General features: G+C 36.3%; 1 protein-coding gene across 3 annotated transcripts in view; it reads left to right on the top strand.

Moving 5' to 3' along the window:
* Positions 1-23,067, top strand: part of LOC145248143 (hyccin-like) — a 710,814-nt gene that overhangs the window by 149,930 nt on the left and 537,817 nt on the right. For all 3 annotated transcript variants that reach the window (XM_080109963.1, XM_080109964.1, XM_080109962.1), the window contains exon 5: positions 7,259-7,303. In XM_080109963.1, coding sequence (XP_079966089.1) covers positions 7,259-7,303 — 45 coding nt within the window. The remainder of the gene's footprint in view (positions 1-7,258; positions 7,304-23,067) is intronic.

Below are 23,067 nucleotides of genomic sequence, written 5' to 3'. Positions count from 1 at the left end.
GGCCTCCCCAAGATGAGAGCCATTCATTTTAATTGATGCGAGATGGGGATCAGAACATTGATGATGTAAAGATAGAAGCTTGGTTTTAGATGTATTAAAAGTAACCAGCCACTGCTTCCCCCATTGTACTACGTGATCAAGATCAGAGGAGAGAGAATCGGAGAGAACTTGATCGTTTACTGTCTTAGCTGTTCTACCATAAATGGTAGTGCCGTCAGCAAAAATGTCTACGAATGATGTAAGGATGTTATTTGGAAGATCATTAATGTAGATCAGGAAAAGAGTTGGGTCCAGGATGGACCCCTGAGGGACTCCAGCATTAATACTGTGAGCTTCTGATTTTTGCCCATAAACTACTACTCTTATGAACCTATCAGAAAGAAATGATTTAATAATTAAGAAGACATTTCCAGGTACACCATAGCTGGAGATCTTGTGAAGTAAACCTTTATGCCATACCCTATCAAAGGCTTTTGATATATCAAGAGCAATTGCCCTAGAAAGGTTGTCTCTGTTGAGAGATTCGCTAATCCTATGCGATATAACTGTAAGCACATCTGCTGTAGATCTGGCAGAACGGAAACCATATTGTGTGTCACTAAGAAAGTTATTTTTGCTGAGATGGTTGATTACTTCTGTATTTAACACAGATTCCAGCAACTTACTCATGACGCACAGGAGACTTATTGGCCTGTACTGAGAGGGGAATGAACGATCGCCTGAATTCTTAAATACAGGGCATCCTGATGAGATTTTCCAAGGTGATGGGAAGCAATTCTCCTTAAGACAACGTTTAAACAGTTTTGTAAGTATGGGCGCTAGTTCTGGTTGAAGTTTTTTGAGTACTATAATTGGAATACCGTCAGGGCCAGTTGCTTTACTGGAATCAAGGTTTTTGATTAGCTTGGCAACATCACGTACAGATATTTGTATATCACATAGCGTGTTTTCTGATACAGGAGGAAATATTGGGGGTTGGCAGCCTTGGTCGCAAAGGGTAGAATTAGCTGCACAGTTTTTGGCAAAGAGTTTGGCTTTGTCTGATGCTGACGAAATTAACTCAGGTCCATTGATGATAGTTGGGATAGAGCACACGCTTCTGTTCAGGATTCTGTTTGCTATTTGCCAAAACTGGTGGGAACCAAGCCGTTTTGGACTTGATGGACTGAGCATATAACTCTCTTGCATTCTTTATTACTTTCTTACAATGGTTGCTGGCAGTCCTGAAAGCGGCTTTAGTTTCCATACATCTATTACGTTGGAAGCAGTGGAAAAAGTGATTTCTGTGCGTAATAGCAGCAGCACATTCTGGAGAAAACCATGGCTGGCTGTTAGGTTTTTGCTGGAACTTTTTCGAGGGTATGAAATGGTCTATACCTACGATTAACCATTCCGTCAGGTCTGAAAATATAGACGACACATCCTTTTTAAACATGGAACGCAGAGGAAGATCCGATATAAATGTATGGAAACTATCCCAGTCAGTCATAGTGTATCAGTATACTGTACGATGGAGAGGTACGTCTGAGGACTTATTACATTTCATTTTTATCTTAATTGATACAAGTGAGTGGTCGGAAGATCCAAGAGGAGACAGAACGGAAACTGAACATAGTTCAGGGCAAGTTGTGAAAAAAAGGTCTAGGAGACTCGCATACTGGCTGTCATTGTCGGGCACACGGGTTGGTTCGTGAACAATCTGAGTGAGGTCATAAGCAATAGAGAAATCATGACAGAACCTCCCCTCATCATCGGTCTTGTTTGAGTGGGTCAACCATTCCACATTAGGAACATTGAACATACGTGAATGTTAGCTGAAGGATAAGCAGATAGGACTTGGTCAATTTTCTCAGATATGTTTTTAAAGATAGTAACTCCACTGTTATGGGCGCGATAGAGAGTAAATATAAATGCGATAGTGTGAGCTAAAGCAACCCGGAAGCACATATGGGGTAAGTTAGGATCTTCTCTGGAGATGTCCCTACCACATGGAAAGCCATCTTTAATATAGGCACATATTCCATGCCCATGGTAATCTTGGGGGTCAGATTTGGAAGTTAAGTTAGAGTATCCTTTAATTACGAACTCATTTAGGAAAATAGTCTGTCCAATTCCGGTTTCGCTTAAAAATAAAAGGTCTCGTTTAGTCTCCTGTAATTGGGCTTCAACCTCTGGAAGGTTAGAACGTAGACCCCTGATGTTGGAGAAGGAGACATGGTAGAGGGGGGGGGGTCTACGTTGGAAGTTTCAGATCCGGGTTTAATCGTGTATTTTTTATTGAAACTTGTCATGATGGAATTTTGGAGTTTGTGGACTAGGTCGTCAGACTTGCTTAGAGCAGGACAGAGAGGGGAAACAAAGAGAGAAAAGTAACAAAGAATTTTTTTTGTTTTGTAGAACATAAGGTAAAGTCGTAACAATTACCCACTAATATGGCATCGAGAGGCCCCACCAGAAGCTACTGCATGGTCCAGAATCCATTCACCAAATGGCAATACAGCAGCCCCAGTACTTTGAACCTGCTGATAGGACAGCCTCCTTAGTGGTTAATCCAAGGTTCGAGTCCCTGACTATCAGGCGGATAACGTCAGCCCAGATAAAACGTTTACCTCCAGCACCCTTACTAGTGACATGGCTACAACGATAGACATAGAAACAGAAATTTTCTGCCATCTCTGTCGACTGTCCATGCAAAATACTGCCAACCTAGAATACAGCTTTTTCTTCTCCCTTTGTCAGAAAAATCACCCATTAAAAAAAATGAGGACTGAGTGACAAATAAAGAGAAGCGAGAGTAACGGGAGCTGCCGACAGTGCTTCCACAAAGCGTTCTCTACTCTCCTTAAAAAAAAAAAAAAAAAAAAAAATCTATTAAGTAATGACAATTGTAATGAAAGTCCAATTGTCATCGAAATCGGTGAAATCGTTCATTTGTCAATCAAATCAATTGATTGCTTGCTCTAGTCAGAAACTCACCGCTGTGCACTGGGAGGAAGCTTCACATGTTTCCCCATAGTGACTTAGGTTACAATTCATTGTAGTCTACATTGCACTGTAGAGAACCTACTATTGATTTTATGAAATTATTTTTAATTTTATATAATGACTTGAATTAAGTTTAAAATGCAAAAGTCAAGTACAATGATCCAATTATATTCTAAACAGAAGCGTTAATTTTGAACACGCGTCTGTCTTATCAAAGAACCTACTGTTCATTTTATAGGCCGAATCATTCGGCTTGTGTGGCGAAAAAAATTCTTGACTGCAATTATATTGGTAGGCTGCATAAAAGTAGTAACTTTGATCAAAATTGGACTGTTTCTGCGATTATCGATTTTTGATACTTAGCAGAGGTATTCCGATACAAAACCTATCTAAAAACACTCCCAGTCATATAAGGTACATGTGGGTGAAATTTAGAAAAAAAAAAATTGGCCCAGTCGTTTTGGAGTCTATAGGGAACGAATTCATGCGCGCACACACACACACACACACACACACACACACACACACACACAGACAACATGCCTTTTATATATAAGTAGAGAAGAGATTGAGATAAAGTTCTTTCCAGTTAATGAAAAAAAAACATTAAGAAATTTATGTGCAGGGTTTGAACCCACATTATGCAAAAAAACAAAACAAATACAAAACCTAAAAAAACATGTAAATTTTCAAGTCTTATACAATTCTTTTTAGTTAATGCAAAAAAAATTTGAAATTGATGTGCGGAGTTTGAACCTACAGACCACGTCATGCAAAAAAAAAAAAAAAAAAAAAAAACACGCTATCAACTTACCCAAAGTAGAATTTTCACGACTCGTTCTATCATTGTTGTTAAGCAACGACATGGAAAAATGGCTTTACCTATGATAGATAAATTAAAATAATGGTCTCGATTATCGATAATTATCGGGGGTATTCTGAGACAAAACTTAAGATCACTTCCAGACTTATACACTAAAGTTATGTAAATTTTAAAGAAAATCTGTTCAGCCGTTTCAGAGTCTATAGGGAATGAACTCTCGCGCGCACACACACACACAGTTGCATTTATATAATTGTAGAGTTATATTCATATATTAAAATTTTTAATGGGCATAATCCAACAAATACAAGAAGACATTAAATAACACAATTTGTGAACAAGGCAAAGTCCCAGAATCAGCTCGGTATCAGGTTTCCCTGTTCTGAGCCAGTTTTTCTGCTGACCTCTGTGTCAGTTTTTCCAACCCTTAGAAGAGTCTGGTTCAATGTGGATGAAATTATCTAGATAACAACAAAGAACGTGACCGAGCCAGTGAAGATGTCTGGAAAGAAGAGCTTACTGTAGAGAGGATATGTTCAGTAACAGATTACAAGAGTAAGCCAATCACAGTTCCAGTGGCGACCCTATAGAGGCGAGATAACAAGATCAGCTCAGTATCATGTTTCACTGTCCGGCGCCAAATTTTCTGTTGACCTCCTATGTGGTTTTTTTTTTAAACCATGAGGAGGGACTGGTTCAATGACTTTGTGGATGAAATAATTTAGGTGACAAAGAACGTAATCGAACCAGTGTCAGTGAACATGAAGGATGCGATGCAAACAGTAGTGATTGAACACTTCAAGTTTTCATAAAATCGCTTGCTCTCATCAGCCAAGTTACAGAGCTGTATAATAGAATGGTGCGGATGAGAGCGGATTTTAGAACCAAGTTTGATTTGATCTTGACTTGTTTATATAAACAAAGAACGGTTAGGCTTGATAGAGTTGTGATATATGATAGGCAAAATAAAAGTAGAAAGGGATGAACAGACTTCAGCATGGTATCTATTAGCGTTGGGAAGATTAATCGGAATTGAGAACCGGAAAAATTGGAACTTTTGGTGGTATCGGAAACAGGAAAAAAAATTTTTTTTGCCTATTTTCCAATGCCAAAAACGATTCTTTTAATTGTCTTTTTTATCTGATTTTGTTTAAAACAAAATCTTTCATTGCTAGCAGTGATGATAAAATAATAAATATTTATTGATTTTAGGCTACCAGTAAAACTAAAATCTATAGATTACCCCCCCCTCCCCGCCGCAGACACAAATGTATTTTACATTTGAGAAAATATCTGCACATTTAACGTGTGTTTCTATGGTAATTGGAATAGAAATAGCAACTTCATAGTTAACTATTAAGAGATTTATAAAGAATTGGAATCTATTTTATCGGAATCGGGAAGAATATTGAAATCGTCCCATCACTAGTATCCACTATTATCACCATATTCTGTTTAACGACTGTTTTACATGCCAGCATGTACTTATTTGCACTCAAAGCAGCATCACCCAAGATGGGTTGAACCCGCTCCATTCACCCTCAACACTGCACCTCTTATGACAGCTGATCAAGACCGACGATTTGAAGTCAATTATTTGGTAGTTTCTAGCCTATCGCTGATCCAACGTGGACATCTTAAACACAGAGCTCAGGTTCGGTTCCAGGTTATCTTTAAGATGTTCAACCAGATGTTTTGTTGTTCACTACATTGCTTTTGTCTACTCTTTTGGGAAGCTGAAGCAATTACTTCATAAATTAATTCTATCCCTCTTGGTTGATGGTAGAAGGCAGTATTCAGTCAGCACAGTCATCTCATGAGCAGGACTTGTCAGTGAGAGTTAATTTTGCAGCAAAACCATGCTGAATTAATCCTGACATGTGGTGGACGGTAAGGCAGTTCAGTGTATTTTGTCTTTTAGTCCTCACATTCCCTGGGCGATTTTCCTGACAAAGAGGGAAGAATTGCCATTTTATGAGTTGAAATCTATCCATTTAATGTTTTTTTTTTTCACCTTGAAATAGTATTCTTTCTTTCTTTCTTTCAGCTCCTTATATAAAATGGTTTCATGCCTTGTTTGAAGCGATTTCCATTAAAAAACTACATCTAGAAGTTATTTAGAAAATTACTAGGCAAATCTGGTTGAATATATTTTGATGGCTTGCAGTTCTCTGCTGTCGCAGTGGAACATCCAGAATTTGTTGGCGATTATGTCTGTGACGAGGATGTAAAAGTATCGATACAAGTGGCATTCATATAAGTGGTTTGTTGTTTACAAAGTGAAACCCTGCCAGACCATCAGGCCCGTTTGCTATCGCCTCAGTCAAAGCAAATTTAAGGATCAGTAGAAAGGCAGCAATCTAGGGCAAACAATAAGCCACTTTTATGAATGCGAATTGTATCGATACTTTTACATCTTCGTCACAGACATAATCGCCAACAATTCCTGGATGTTCCACTGCGACAGCAGAGAACTGCAAGCCATCAAAATATTCCAGTCTTCTTGAGAGAGTTGTGTTTCAGCTGATCGACATGGACGCAAATAGTGATAGACCCCATCACGCACAACTTTCTGAACATCTTGGAACTGTTAATGATCTGCCAACGTGAATGGATTTTGCTTTCTGAGTTGCTTTTCATCGCCACTATTTGTGAAATGCCTTGAGCCTTCTCTCGACGTACCAAGTCACCAGAACATCTGCTGAAACTTCTTGATGTTTGTATGCTGGTTTTGTGAAAGGTCATTTTTATCAATTACTATTTGCCTTCACTTTTTCTTCTCAATTTTATTTTAGTTAACTTTTATTTCGTGTTTGTCGTTATATTTCTTAAATGCTACTGAAGTTGAATATTTTCCCATTTTAATTAATAGTTTTTGCCCTTGTTTATTATTTGCTTTTTAACATCTTATGATGACCAATGTTTATGACGTGTCACATTGGGGACCAGCATGAACTGCCTTGGCTTTATGAGCGCCTCTCCATCACGACAATTTGTGGAAATGCCTTGAGCCTTCTCTCAGCCTGCCCTGTGAAACCACCAAGACACCAAATGAAATTTCCTGATGCTTGGAAACTGCAAACAATCAAAAGCATGCCAGCCTTCTCGACAGATTTGTTTCAACCGATCGCCATGGAGATGAGTAGAGCAATAGGTCTTGCCACGTGCAACCTCTTCAAGAGACTGGGTTGTTAATGACGTGCCAATCCCACAACCAACGTGAATTAACTTGACTTTATGAACGCCTCATCATCGCCACTATTTGTGGAAATGCCTTGAGCCTTCTCTTGGCCTATTAAGCCATCAGAACATCCAATGAAACTTTCTGATACTTGCATGTTGGTTTCAGAAAAGGTTATTTAATTAATTATTATTTGCCTCAGCATTTTTCTTAACTTCTGAAAATTAGTTTTTGAAACAAAACTTTTCTTTTCTTTATTTTCTTTCCAGAATTGCGGTGGATTAGAAGCTTTCTTCCTTGGAATTTACAACTTGGTAAGTTTTTTTTTTTTTTTTTTTAATTCATAATCGTTGAGTTCTTTGATATTTTTACAATAATATGTGGTAATCATTACTATTGGCAACATGAATTATTTTGAAGGAAATACAATTGTGAAATTAATGGAAAGCAATTTATTTTGTTTTACTCCTTTCTTGTGATCTATTTGCGTTAACAAAATTCATCATTTAATATGAGAAATAATCATTTTAAGTTGTTTTAAATATCAGTCCTGAGCGAAGTAGACATGTTTTTTTTATTTAGCCACAGCAAGTAAGGTTTGTAATGTAAACATTTGGCCAAAGAAAATGCTTATTTTGCTGAGAACTGATATTCCTGAGGAATTATATAATCTCATCTATATGCACCTATAAAGTTGAGTTTTTTTTTTTCTCACTTTGACATTGTTATTAAAAAACTTACTTTTTCTATTTAAAAATTATTAAAACGAACTTAATATATTCAGTTATGAATATGTGAGAAACTAAATAAAGGTTAACTAATTTGCATATTTCTTTGAAAAACGAACTTTCATTAATTATTCATTTTCTTATTAGATGATTGATTTTATTTAACTTTTACTTTGTATTTGTGCATATTTTCTACACTCTGCATAATGATGTAGCATTTTGGATAAAACGGTTCTAGCTTCATAAGTGCCCTTGCCTGTGTGCGTGAAGATTCTCTACCAAACTCCTCTCAGAATCTTTGGTCTCCAGACTTGTATTTATAAGGTATTTAGACCTGTGAAACATGTTTGATTTGCTTCTAAGCCAGTAAAATAGCTGCTAAAGGGTCAAAATTTAAAAAATAACATTGGCCTTGGCCTAGCATAAGTCAACTATTCCCATTTCTTTCTGCGCACGCAGTTATAAATTATGAGTCAAACAACGTTTTATTTTGCCGATTTTGTATACATGGATTTAGGTTATACACTAACGGGCATGGCTAGAAAACTGTATGCTTTGGTTTTGATTCTAGCTAATGGCAGTCAAGTCATATTTTTTTTACTTTTGAAATCATTACTATCTATAGGGTACAATATAATAATCCATAGAGAATTGACTCTATAATAGTAAATACGAAATCTGCACAAATTAAAATATAATATTTTAGCATATTTTAAGGCCGGGCAACACCAGGTGGTCTGCTAGTATTAAATATTTATAAATGCAAATAGGTCACAAATGAGTAGGCAAAGCAAAATTAATTTGTTTTTGACTGAATTCTGAACTATAACTTTTAACAATGTTTTTCATGGGTTTTTCACAGTGTCTTTTTATGATTTTATCAGTGTCTTTTTATGATTTTATCAGTGTCTTTTTATGATTTTATCAGTGTCTTTTTATGTGTTTATCAGTGTCTTTTTATGTGTTTATCAGTGTCTTTTTATGTGTTTATCAGTGTCTTTTCATGTGTTTATCAGTGTCTTTTCATGTGTTTATCAGTGTCTTTTCATGGGTTTATCAGAGTCTTTTCATGGGTTTATCAGAGTCTTTTCATGGGTTTATCAGAGTCTTTTCATGGGTTTATCAGAGTCTTTTCATGGGTTTATCAGAGTCTTTTCATGGGTTTATCAGAGTCTTTTCATGGGTTTATCAGAGTCTTTTCATGGGTTTATCAGAGTCTTTTCATGGGTTTATCAGAGTCTTTTCATGGGTTTATCAGAGTCTTTTCATGGGTTTATCAGAGTCTTTTCATGGGTTTATCAGAGTCTTTTCATGGGTTTATCAATGTCTTTTCATGGACTTTTATCAATGTCTTTTCATGGACTTTTATCAATGTCTTTTCATGGACTTTTATCAATGTCTTTTCATGGACTTTTATCAATGTCTTTTCATGGGTTGTTATCAACGCCTTTTCATTTTTCCCTTCTTTTTTTTCAATGATTTTCGCAATAAAATTTATGAAAATCATTTCCATGCATTAAAATGTTAAATTGTATACAAAAGGACATAAGTTAGAGAGAATGTATTGTGCGGCTATAACATCAGGAGTGAGAAATGGAAACTCAAACGGTTACTTTCCATGACTACACTCAAGACAGAGCACACATCCTGTGTGCTCATAAGGCATAAACCATTGTATGGTTTGGGAGACGGTGAGGTGGGGATTCTTAATGCTGAATAATGTCATGGTTGGCAGAAACAAAAGAATTTGACCATAACATTCCTAAATTAGTTTTGTTATTTTTCTCAGTGTTATTCATCAAATAGGGATCTTTTTGTTTTCATAACTCTTTTCTGTTTGATTTTACTTTGATGAAAACCTTGAGATGGCCGTGGAACTGATCACAGACCTTTATCACATAATTTCTTATGTGATACTAGTTGATTTTATTTATTTATTTTTTGTAGCAATATTTTATTGACCAATCTAAACAAATTTTGAGGATGAGTTCATGAATGTTTATGTCTCTTGGTTCAGTTCACCTCTTTACTTACTAGGCTCATCATTGCTTAACTTCGTCAATCTAACAAGAATAAATGAGCCATACATCTAGTGGTATTAGATCTTTGATGATGTTTTTTTTCCTCTTTGATGTAATTTTTCAATTCCTTTCTGAACTTCCATCTATCCTTCTGCAGACACATAAGAAATCTGCTTCATCTCTGAACTTATTCCCTTGGCACTAAGTTCAACAGTCTGTGCCATTTCTGAAATGGCCCTTTCCCTGTTGATTTCAGTATGATGCTTGTCCTGTGCAGTTCTAGGCGGTCCACCTTCCAAAGCTTTTTCTTCTCATTGAGAAGGGGTTAGTTTATTGCTAATCGCTCCAGATGCCTCTTCTAGGGAATGTTGACAGAACTGTCCAAGCATTATTTCCAGGTCAGAGTGCTCCACCTCGGGGGTGCTGACTCTTTAATCTCACTTTCCGATCATTGTGTCTCATTTCTCACCGTGGGAGAGAGATAAATTCCATCTCCTTTGTTATCCCCACTCTTTAGTTTGGATTCCGATGAGAAATTATTTGGAGATTCAGAATTGTCCATATTCAATTATTCTGCAAAAAGAAAATGTGAAGACCATGGAAGTAAAAAGAAAAAAAAAAAAAGCTTTGGCAGTTGCTAATCAGGAGCAATCCAAGAAAGTGTCTGAAAGTGTGCTAGAAGAGAGTTATTCAGAAACTGATCAGATCGGTGTGGTGAAGAGAGCACGATGTTGAAGGACCCAAAACTCCCTAGTAATCCACGCAGAAACATTACTGACGACCATGTACCAGTCTATCTTGACAACTGTTTTCTGTTGATTTCACTGAAACTCACCTTTCCTTCAATAGCCGCCTCAAGGTGGCTGTGAAATCAGTCACAGACCTTCATCACTATTTCCTTGCTTTGACATTTTGCTGATGGTTCATATTTTAAGATAAGGTGGACCGGAATTGTTATTATAAAACGAGTTTATCTTGGCTGATTTAACATAAATTGTTTCGTAATAAATTCCCTTTTACTTTTTTGTACTTTGTGACCTTCCATACTTTTCTTGTATGCATCTTACAAAGGGCGTGCAATAAGTAATGTCTCTGATCCACTTCCATAGCAGTAGAGCAACAAAACTTGGCACAGTTATTAGTCTTTCTCTACATAGGAACCACCCAGAGTTATGCATTTCTCCCATCGTTTGATGCAGGTCTGGAGACCGTTTTTGTAGAACACCCCAGGTTGATCCTCCAACCATGACGTGACTTCAGAAATCAAGGCTGTATCATTTGGGAAACGCTTTCCTTTCAAAAACAACTTCATGGCTGGGAAGAGGTGCAAGGTCAGGAGAGTAGGGAGGATGGGGGAGGATTTCATAACCACACACCTGTGCTTTTGATCTGGCGACATGCGAGTTGTGGACTGGAGCGTTGTCCTGCAGAAGGAGGATAACTTTGCTGATCTTGCCCCGCCTCTTGATTTTGATAGCTTCCCTTAATTTCCTCAAAAGTGAAGCATAATAGGCTCCTGTAATTCTGGTACCCTTTGCCAGGAAATCTGTCATCACTACACCGTCCTGGTCCCAGAAGACTGTGAGCATGACCTTGCCAGCGGGGAGCTGCACCGTTGCCTTCTTTGGAGGTGGTGAGTCCAAGTGCTTCCACTGCATTGACTGGATCATATTGATGGGCCCAGGTTTCATCCTGTGTAATCAGTCTTTTGAAAAACTTTGACCCATCTTCTTGGCACATCTCCAAATTCATCCTCGAGCACTCGATGCATTCTCACTTCTGGAATGGTGTGAGCAACCTGAGAATCCATCTGGCAGACACCTTATGCATATGCAAATGGTCATGAATGATAGTTTCCACAGACCCTGTACTAATCTTGACATCTTGGGCTATTTGGTGAATAGTAATGTGCCAATCTTCCAAAATGGCAGCCTCAACTTGACGGACAGATGCCTCATCAATGGCAGAAGGGGGGGCGACCAGGTCTGGGAGCTGTTTCCACAGACTTCCGGCTATGTTTGAATTCATGATGCCAGCGTTTTACAAGGTCATATAATGGGGCATTATCACCATAAGTTTCTTTCATTTCATCAAAAGTCTCCTGTGGTGTGTGTCCTTTCAAATACAAAAACAGGATTACTGTTCGACATTCAACAGGCTCCATTCCACACCTGATTCGGCTCAAACACCTGTAAAACAGAAACCACAATTAGTTCAGAGCTGTAATTTACCAAATTATCCGTAGAGATATAAATCATTGCACATGCAAAATTTCAGCTAGATCAGACAACTGGAAGTGGGTCAGGGGCATTACTTATTGCACGCCCCTCGTAAATAAAACAAAAAACAAAAAAAAAACAAACCTCTTCCTGTCTGCCAACACTGGCCATTATTCTTTGCAGCAATATGACATCTATGTTTATGAATTTCACCTTTCTGGACGAACTTTTGAATGACAAACATTTATCAATGAAATTGTTTGGTTGTTGTCGGTTTAAACAATTGAATATAGCAAATATACATTCATATAAATACTAGTTGTACTCATGGAAATTCCACGGTTGTATTCCTCTGTAATATAGTTTCAGAATATATCTACTTACGGGAATTTATCTCCAGAAACCTTTTGAAGGGTTTGTGACATTGTTATTCTATGGACGGCTGGTACTAATGCAGACCCCACGATAGTGTGGTATCATTTGTTGATTTTGCTGAAACTTACCTTTCACTTTAATTACCTTCTTGAGGTGGCCATGGAACCGGACATAGCCCTTCATCAAACAGGGATCAGTTTGTTTTCATAACAATGTAATCACCTAGACCTTCATCAATATTTCTTTACCTCCACCACTGTTTCCTTCCATAGACCTTCACCACTGTTTCCTTACATAGACCTTCACCACTGTTTCCTTATATAGACCTTCAAAGGTTCCGATGAGCATGACCTTTAGCTTGTTCTTCATGTAGCAGCTAAATCTGTTTGTTTCGTTCCACTGTAACGCACACAAAGAAGTTAAGGAGGTTGCTGCCATATGTCAGTGAAGTAACAAAATTCTCTGACAACCAGAACCAGGTCTTCTAGCTAGTATGATAAAACATTTAATTTTGGTGACACATGTACGGCCTACTTAGAACTATATAATTTATCCAAGGTTCACTATCAAGCGCAGATTGTCGATATAGTCATAAGTGTTCAAACTACGGCCCTCAGGGTAGAAATGAATCGGCATAAGATCATTTTCAGCTATGAAATCCAACGTTCTGGTGGTATTAACCTTTGAACCAATGTAGCTCTCAGCCTAGGTGGCTTGGACTGACTTTGTCCAGTTGAGAAAGTTTCATGGGAATATCAAATTCACCAGCAGTTCCAAGGGGAAATGAGAATATAGGATTTTGCAGTTCTTATAAGGAGGTATCAACATTCTTCTACAAACAGCATTCTCAAATGGTCACCCATCTGGTACTGACCAGGCTCAACATTGCTTAACTGCAGTGATCTAGTGAGAACATATGAACCATATATCTAGTGGTATCAGGTCTTTGATGTGTATTTCTGTTTGAATTCCTTTCTGACTTTTTTGTCCATCTTTCTGCTGATGCATAAGAAATCTTCATCTCTAAACTTGTTCCCTTGGCATCAAATTCAACAGTCTGTGACATTTCTGAAACGGCCTTGAGTTCAATATGATGCTGGTCCTGTGCAGTTCTAGGAGGTCTACCTTACACGGCTTTGCCTTCTCTCCTAAAGAAAGGGTTAGTTTATTGCTAATTGCCTGTGATGCTCCTGCCAAGGTATGCTGACAGAACTGTCAAGGCATTATTTGCAGGTCAGACTGCTCCTTCTCGGGGGTGTTTGACTCTTTAATCTCACTTTCTAATCATCGTGTCACATTTCTCACCGTGGGAGAGATAAATACCATGTCCTTGTTTATATCACCATCTCCAGTTTGGATTCTAATGAGAAGTTATTTGGATGTTCAAAATCTTCCATATTCAATCATTCTGCAAAAAGAAAGTGGAAATAGAATCATTGTGAAGACAACCAACATAAAAAAAAATTGCATATAAGTTGCAAATTGTACCGGCATTCACCCAGGATAGGTTGAGCCAGCCCCTATGGTGTTAACCACATCTCGCATCAAAGCCATCCACACTTAATATTCAATTATTCTTCAAAAAGAAAATGGAAATAGAATCACTGTTATAACAGAAATCACTGTTTTTTTTAAAAAAAAAAGATGCATATAAGTTGAAAATCGTGAACAAATGTCATTAATACCTTGTGTTTACAATACTGCTTGACGTGCGACATTTAAAAATAGCAGATGCACAAACGTTGGCCTCTTTCAATGACTAAAAGAGACAACAGCAGACATTTCTGCAAGGGTTCCTGATTTGGATACATCATATGCTTTCGATCAGTTTTCTTAGCTTGAATTTATCAAGAGCATGTGGTGACATGATATAATTCCATATTTATTTGTTAACACTTGTTAACTATTTGTTAGCTAATGAAAGAGATTCATTTGAATTTTCTTTCTATACTAGTGGGGGTGCCCGGCGTTGCCCGGGTGTTGAGATGTGTGTGGTGGCGGGGGGGGGGGGTAAATCAAAACAAAGCGAAGTAATAACCCTGTTTAAATGTTATAAAAAAACAATGTTAAAACTTCTTTAAAAAATCGAAAAAAAAAAAAAATGTGATGGAAAAAAAGAAAAAAAACAAACAAACGTGATGCAAAATAAATGATGTTAAAACTTCTTAGCAGGGGTGCCCGGCGTTGATCGGGTATTCGAAAAAAAAAAAAAAGTTTTGGGGAAGGAAGTAGGCTCAAACCACGAATCCTTGAAGTGAAAGCAAAAAAAAAAAGCGTGATGACTTACCTCAACAATACAAAGGTAGGTGAATGAGAATGGATGAAATTTAATGATTAAAAAGTGAATTGACAGGTGCGTAAATTTAATGAGGTCAAACATCAATCCCGCGATTAAGTTTGGCTGTGACGCAGTTTTTTTTTTATTTTATTTCCCCAAGATGTTGGGTTGGGGGAAAAACCAGGGGGTGTCCAAATGAAAAGCAATTGTCTGATGTGACGGTTTTCACTGCATTGATCAAAGGTGATTTGCTTTCTGGACGTCCCGGGAGGGAAGGCCAAGGAGCTGTGTTCATTTCGATATTAGTTTCACTTTATTTATACTAAAAAGCCAAAAATACACATGATGGAGCGAGTAGCACAAATTTTATAACAGTCGATCAAAATAAATCTAGACACGACGTGCATTCACAAATCATAAATATTATTATCTAGGGGGTATGTAAACAGTTCTAAGACATAGTAACCCCCTCGAGAATCCCGGTGGAGAAAGCCTTTCTTTCGCGCACCACATTTACTTTTTATATATATAAACTAGCGGAGGTACCTGGCATTGACCGGGTGTTTGTAGGTGTGTGTGTTGGGGTCGGGTAGATCTAAATCCCATGTTAAACTTCTTTAAAAAAAAAAACACAGTGAACATGATGTAAAAAGAAGAAAAAGTAAAATAAAAAAAAGACTTGTTTAAAAAAATCGGGAAAAAAATAAAAAAGGGTTTTGGTAGGTAGGTAGGATCGAATCCAGAACATTGAGGTAAAAAACTTGATAACTTACCACTCGCCCTTGAAAGGAAAGTAACTAAAAACAATTTCATTTTAACGTTTATAAATGCACAAGTGGCAGGTGCGCAGCGAATTTAATTAGGTGAAAGGAAATTAAGTTCCGCACTTAACTTTAACTGCAGGATAGTTCTTTTGAGTTTGTTTTTTACTCAACTTTGTTGGGGAAAACCAGCTCCCCTTTATTAGGGGAGTGTCCAAACGAAAGCAATTGTCTGATATGACAGTTCTCACCGACATTGACCAAACGTCTGTTGCTTTCTGGATGCTCCTGGCCCGTAGGCCAAGAACTGCTCCTTAGTTTCACATCAATTTCACTTTTATACGAAAAAGCCAAATCAACATGAGAGGGGCCGAAATAACAAGAATTGTGTAAAAGTCAACGTAAATAAATCTAGACGCGATGCAAATCCTAAATATTATTATCTAGAGGGTATATAAGAAGTTCTAAGCGATAGTAATCCTCCCGAGAAGCCTGGCAAAAAAAGCCTTTCTTGGACATACAAAAACTCGCACCGTTTGCCTTTTATATATATAGACTAGCGGCCGATATCCGGCGTTGCCCAGGTGTTTGTAGGTGTGTGTGTGTGTTTTTGGGTAAATGAAAACAAAAATGGTGTCTCGGGTGTTTGTTTTAAAAAAAACGAAGCCTTTACGCGCAGTTGGAAAATAATGAAGTGTGAAAAAAAACGTGCGACGTTTAACAGCAGGTGCACGTTTTTGACGAGTTAATGACGTCAACTTTGGGTGCGGGACAGTGTTTTATTTACCACGAGTCTGTTCGCTTCTTTTTTTATACGTAAAAGCTTAATGCACATGCGGCGATCGAAAATTGTTGAATATTTATCTTTTGAAAGTCGAGTAAATTAAATAGACAGGCGACCCCCGTTGTTAGCTCGTAGATATTATCATTTAGACGCGATATAAAAAGTTTTAAGAAGTGAGTCGACCGATCGCTTCTCGGAAAAAAGCCTTTCTCGGACATACACAAAATGCGAACATACATACACACACACATTTTTGCTTTTATATATATATACTAGCGGGGGTACCCGGCATTGCCCGTGTGTTTGGAGGTGTGTGTTGGCGGAGGAGGGGGTAGATTAAAACAACCCTGTTAAAAAAAAAACGTTGGCCGGTTGTTTGGAGGTGTAAAAGAAAAAAAAAGTTTTAGTAGAAAGTTAGGTTTGAACCCCGAACGTTTGACATGGAGATGGAAAGGAAATGGAAAAAAACACCTGCGACCTAACCATCTCGACCACGGGAACAGATGAATTGATAAGTGTGTTAAGTTGACGTTTATAAACTGAAATTAGCAGGTGCGACAACGTCAAGTTGCGGAAGCCAGTTTCTGTTTTCCCCGCTATGCGGCGATCAAACAATAAAAAAATACAAAAGAAAAACTAACGTCAGGCAAACGAAAGATGAAAACAGAAAAACGAACACGTGAAAAATGGATTAAATAAGCCTGTTTCGATATTAAAATTTAAAAAATCGGTGGATACCCGGTTGTTTTTGGGTGTCGTTAAGAATAAGCGAAGTAAAAAAAAGAAAAGCAGAAAAACGAACGTTACGTGAAAAATGGCTTAAATAACACTGGTTCCATATTTAAATTTAAAAAATCGAAAAAAAAAAAAAATATCTCACACCACGATTCAAACCCAAAACTTTTAGATAATGAACCAAGGCCTTAACCAACTGAGCTAAAGTGACGTACATGAAGTTTATTCGGTTTTTCAACTATTTAAAGTAAATCAGGTCACGACATCACCTGACGCATGCGTAGAATCGGTCATTGTCACGAGAGGACCGTTTTTGTTGGTCCCCCCCCCCATCGAAAATTGTCAATTTCGGGGTGAAAAAGTTAACGTTTTTGGCCAATTTTTCGATATTTTTCGAGCAAAGGATGGAGCTTCGATGTGATACAAAGTTTGTGAATTTTAATCGCGTCTGTCGAAAGTTTTTAGCAGACATCCAAATATACACACATACATACATTTTCGCTTTTATATATATAGATAGATTACTCTATGGCAACGGTTTTCAAAAACAGTGAATAAATAACTATAAAACAGAGTAAACATGCCATTTCTTTCCAAAGTCTGAATTAGTGCAGAATTTACTGTTAAAAAAATTAACAGTTGAAAACCCTTTCAATTCTATCATTATTCATTGGTATTATTTAGTACTAGCTGTATCAGCCATGCATTGCTGTGGGTCAGTTTGTTTAAATGAAAAACAAACAAAGAAACAAAATTTATGTTTCTTATGTTGATATGTGGATACACAATATTTTGAGACTTGTTAATGGTGATTGCAAATGCCCAGCGAATTGTAGAGTGCAATATATTAAATGAAAATGGTATATCCGCTGAGGTCATTCAATGCACGTTCGCTGCCCTTAGGTTGACAGATGGGAAAACGTGAGGGTTTAATTTCACTATGGACATATATGTGAGCAAGCCCTGGAAAATTTTGTAAATTAAAAAATTTAGCCGATTTTCTTTTTGTATGAAAGTATACTGTTTTATCAAAAAATAAATCAATGAAAAAAATCAAAAGAAAACTGTTTAAAGAATAAACCAACAAAGTAAGTGGGAGACTGATGATAATTCAGAAGAAAGAAAGAAAGAATAAAAGAATGTAAAAATTTGTAGGATAAGTTTTAACAAAGGAAATAGTTTGGCAAACTGTTGTTTTTTTTTTAATCAAATAAATATCCTTATTTTCGCACATTTTTTAGGAGAAAAATATTGCTTTTAAATATAATTAATGAGAATATTCGTAAATATTTAGGTGCTTCTTCGTTATTGTAGCAAAAGTTGGAAATTGAAATATTGATGTTCAAGTGAAACTAATAGTATCTAATGAACTGACATGTCGCAGTAATGAAAATATCCAAAATGCACGAAAAATGATCAGGCAGAAATTAATTAATAATTGTTTGAAGAAATTAGAAATTTTAGCTATTTCCCTTGTGGTTACGGCACATGCCACATGACAAAACAACCGAAATCATTTTTATGTTGAATCACGGAAGACTTAACTAATTGTGACATGACAATTAAGAAGATAACATTACTTACTATTGAAATTGACAAAAAAATATAAGTAGTTATTGTTGTGTCGTGGCACGATAGTAAAAAGAAGAAAATCAAGTCGAGGTTGATTTAAGCAACAAGTGTATTTAATATCACAGGTACAAAGGTAGGAAATGGGTATAACTGGCTTGCATGCAGCTAGTCAGTGGTAGTACTGTCACTTCTTCCATTAGTGCAGGTATTACTGGCACTATATATAGTGAGAACCGGTGTAATTTCCCTTGTGTTAGAAAGGTCAGTGTAACAGTCATCATTGTGTTTTTAATTAAAAATCAACTTTTTGGCTATCGGATTTTGCTACGGCCGACCTGTACAATGAATACCCCGTGTAAAATTTTTTTGAACTCTTGCAGAAGTTGACCTGGATCATCGGGATTTTCCATCAATTATGGCTCGGGCTCGACCGGATTAAGTTGAGCAAAATAGCAGATGCAAACAAATTTCCAAATAAACGAAAAAAAAAAAATATTATAAATAGGTCATAAAAATGTACTGTAAATTTACTGAATATATGTATATGTTTATTTTTCTCAAGAAAAGTTATATTTTGTATTTACATTTCAACGAAACACGTAAACAAGAACCATTAGAAAAGGGAAATACACATACTTCTTCAAGTGTATCATGTCAAACTCTAGGAATCTTTCTGTCGTACTCGGGAATCTGCAAGGACTTGTGTCATAGCAGATAGAGTATTTAGTAAAATTCACTTGTAAGTGACACACCTTTAGAAGGTTGAAGGTTCAATCATCGATGCGGGCGATACTCAGAATACATTTGTGAATGACGTAGGATTTTTACCAGGTTATGGCTGATGGACCAAGAGCATGCTACTCCAGTGGATTAAATAAAGGCTTCCATTCAAAATTCCGTGCACATTCCAGAGTTTGAAAGAAAGACTCCTGAGTTTGACATGATACACCTAAAGAAGATAGATTACATCAACTGAAACATTATGCAACTGGCCGCCTTTGGAACACTGTTCTGCTAGCATGCTTCCCAGTTGAATACAACATAGTAGCCTTCAAATCTAATGTAAACAACAATAACTATAAGTTCCTGTTAGGTCATCCTCACAAATAAACAGATTCTACTCAATTTACATCATTAACGATTACTTCACCACCACCTTACATCCATTAATTCTTATCCTCGAGTGGCCTTCGGGCCTTGATAAGCGGTAACACCCAAGTAAAAAAAGGCTCAAAATGAGAACAGTAGTTAAAGTATTCAAATAATCTATTTATCTATCTATTTATCTATGACAACTTAATTTTATCACATAAATTAATATATGAAAATATAATTTTATGCATAATTTTTCAGTATTTACTTCAACAGTGCTCAATACATAGGTAGAGCCAGGCAGTACATTATAAAAATATATATGGCAATTAAGCTACACAGAATATTCGTCAGGCCTATGCCTGACAAATTCTCACGAGAATGCAACACGGAATATTCTGTGTAGCTTAACTGCTATTTATATTTTTATAACTTACTATCTATCTATCCATATATATATATATATATATATATATATATATATATATATATATATATATATACATATACACACACACTTTGGCAGCAAGTCATTAGTTATGCCTGTTTGATTGAACACAACTGAGTTTGTCTTTTTTTCAATTTTATTGGTAATCTTTTCTATTCGCCGAGTGATCTTTCTTGTTTCGGCTGGTAGGTTATATAGTATGGCGTCTAGTGGTTGTTGTTCAGCCATATTCTCTAGCATTTTCTATCAGTCCTTCTGATCAGCCTCAGGAGTGGTTGTCATTGTTGCAGTTCTTTATCGAGGCTTGGTTAATTCTATTTTATTTTATATTGGTTATATAGGTAGGTGTAGGATGGGTAGGGGTGAATTTTTTATTTTATTTATTTATTTATTATTAATTGTGGTACTCTTGCATAATTTGACCCGGATCCTTGTGATTTCCCGTCAAGCCCGAATCGGGCGAGACCGGCAATCATCGGCGTCCGCCGAGCGTTGTTCAAATGTTGAAACGCTAATCTGACTTTAGTTTGTAACTGTAAGCAGACGACAATCGAATTGGAAGAAAGTAACTACTGAAAAAAATGACAGCCATGGAAATAAATCTGTGCATGATTGAAAAACAAATGGAAACGCCGATGCAGACAATTTCTTTTGTCAGGAAAAGAAATTGCTTTCCCAAAGAATGAGATGCAACAAATGTAATCATAAATGTTTACTAAAAAAAAGAAATTGCGTAAAGGATGGCTTCTCCTGGCGGTGTACCAGTGGTCAGTGTAGACAGTGGGTGTCATTGCGCACAGGATCGTTTTTTGCACGTTCCAATTTGGATATTGCAACTATAGTGAAAATCATCTATTTATGGGTCTTCGAAATGGCGACACTAAAAAATATTAAGTGAGAATGCAGTGTTATATCCGAACACACGTACACGGATTGGAAGAACTTTCTGAGGGAAATTTGTCAGGAGTATTTCTTGAGGAATCCCCCGCAGATAGGAGACCCAGGGCACACTGTAGAAATATTATTCAACCAGAGGAAACATAACGTTGGGAGAATCCTCGAACTGCTCTGGGTCTTCGGTCGCTATGATATCACCGACAAGGAGGGTTTTTTGGTCACTGTCCCAAATCGAAACACCGAAACCCTCCTTCCAATAATAAAAAAAATACATTCTGCCGGGTACAACAGTCGTTTCCAACTGTTGGAAGGCCTATAACAAAGTTGGAGGAGAAGGGTTCCAACACCTCACTGTGAATCATAGTATTCACTCTGTAGACCCTATGACGACGAAGGCAACAACGAACCACGTCGAGAGGATGTGGAAGGAAGTGAAACAGCGTAACAAGCAAGGATGTGGGACCAGCCGGGACCCGGGAGCTTCTGAATACATATTTACTTGAATTTATGTGGAGACAAAAATTTTGAAACGATCCTTTTGTCTCCATAAATCATATTTCCGAAATCTACCCGGTTGGGGAGCTTCCTCCCATTTCCTCTGCCCCATCACCTCTGTCTTTGCTGTTGATGGCCGATCAACAGTCGAACGAAACAAAAGATTCCTAAGGAAATATCCTCCTCTCTAGAAAATTCTTCCGCCAAAATTTTTTTTTTTTTTTAAATCAATATTTTTGGTTTAAAAAAAAATACTAATAATTAAACAAAAAATTGTACTTACACCTAACAATTATACGGGTAAACAGCCTTTTTTTTTTCTTTTTTTTTTTTTTTTTTTGTCAGATAAATTTTTAAAAAAAACACTTGTTGCTGATAAATATTATGCAAAAAAATAAATAAAATGAAACAAAAAATTGTACTTACACCTAACGGTTATACCGGTAATCAACCTTTTTTTGCAGATAAATTAAAAAAAAAAAGAATACGGTTAGTATATTTGCCCCACTATTAAATGCGTTTCGGTTAATAAGGAGCTGTAGTTTTTTAATTAGTATAGCTTCGAGTAATTTAAGTCTTTGTGTGTAGTTTTTAAGGCATCTAATTTTAGTTTAGTTAGAATATTTCTTATTTCGAATGATTATAGGTTTTCGTTGTGAAAGGTTAGGTGTCGTTTGATGGCGCTATTACCACTTAGCAGATAATAGCGCTATCAAACGACACCTAACCTTGACATATATATATATATATATATATATATATATATATATATATATATATATATATATATGATCTTGTTAATCTGTCTCCTTCGACCAAAACGTTGTGTGACTCAAGTTGAAAACAGTAGTCTGAATAATTCAAGGACATAATTATAATGTTGCATATATCATGAGTCGATATGGTCTCGTTGAGCCATTTTCATTTTCGCTAAAACAGGATTAAAAAAAAAAAAGTTGTCTCAATTTAGACAAAATGTAACCTTAAAGGCAAAAGATAAAATTATCCAATGAAATACATTTGAACAAAATTAAAAAGAACAAATTTTATCCTTAGTTGTTATTGTTTTATTAATTTGATATTAATTGATAATTTTAGCTTGTTAAAGATTTTTAATGATCTGTTCTACATCGAGAAATAAGAAAAATAAAGAAGAAGTCTTTTTGATATGTGCAATTCTCAGTTTTAATTATTTTGTTTGATTGCAATATTTAGTAATATTTCTGAAAAAAAAAACTAAAATAAAAATAAATTTTTGTTTTCTTATGAAATGCATATTTAATACTACTACTACTGCTGCTATCAGACCAGGCTGTCTGAAGAGACTGGCTTCCATACACTAAATATTCATGTTATTGTTTTTTCCTTGCAAAACTCAATCATGTTCTGCAAAGTCAAAAATAAAAACAATTTTCCTCTACAAAAAAAAAAAAATAAAAAAAAAATAAATAAATAAACACCAGGAATAAATATTTGTTCAGTGAAAACTGATAGGGCCCATGGTTATGAAAGCCGGCATATCATAATGTTTTGATAAGTTTCTGATTGCTTCTTAATTGTGTTAGAAAGATTAAAGTCTAAAGTTAATCTCTAAAAGAAAAAATGTATTTTTACACATGAAAAAAAAATTTAAAAAATATATAATAAAAAAATGCTTTCATGGCGATTATGAA

The sequence above is a fragment of the Euprymna scolopes genome, chromosome 26 (genome assembly GCF_053919585.1).
Source record: "Euprymna scolopes isolate OS-2025 chromosome 26, ASM5391958v1, whole genome shotgun sequence".
In the NCBI taxonomy this organism is placed as follows: domain Eukaryota; kingdom Metazoa; phylum Mollusca; class Cephalopoda; order Sepiida; family Sepiolidae; genus Euprymna; species Euprymna scolopes.
The sequence above is the reverse complement of the archived record's forward strand: the minus strand, read 5'-3'. Positions and strand labels throughout refer to the sequence as shown.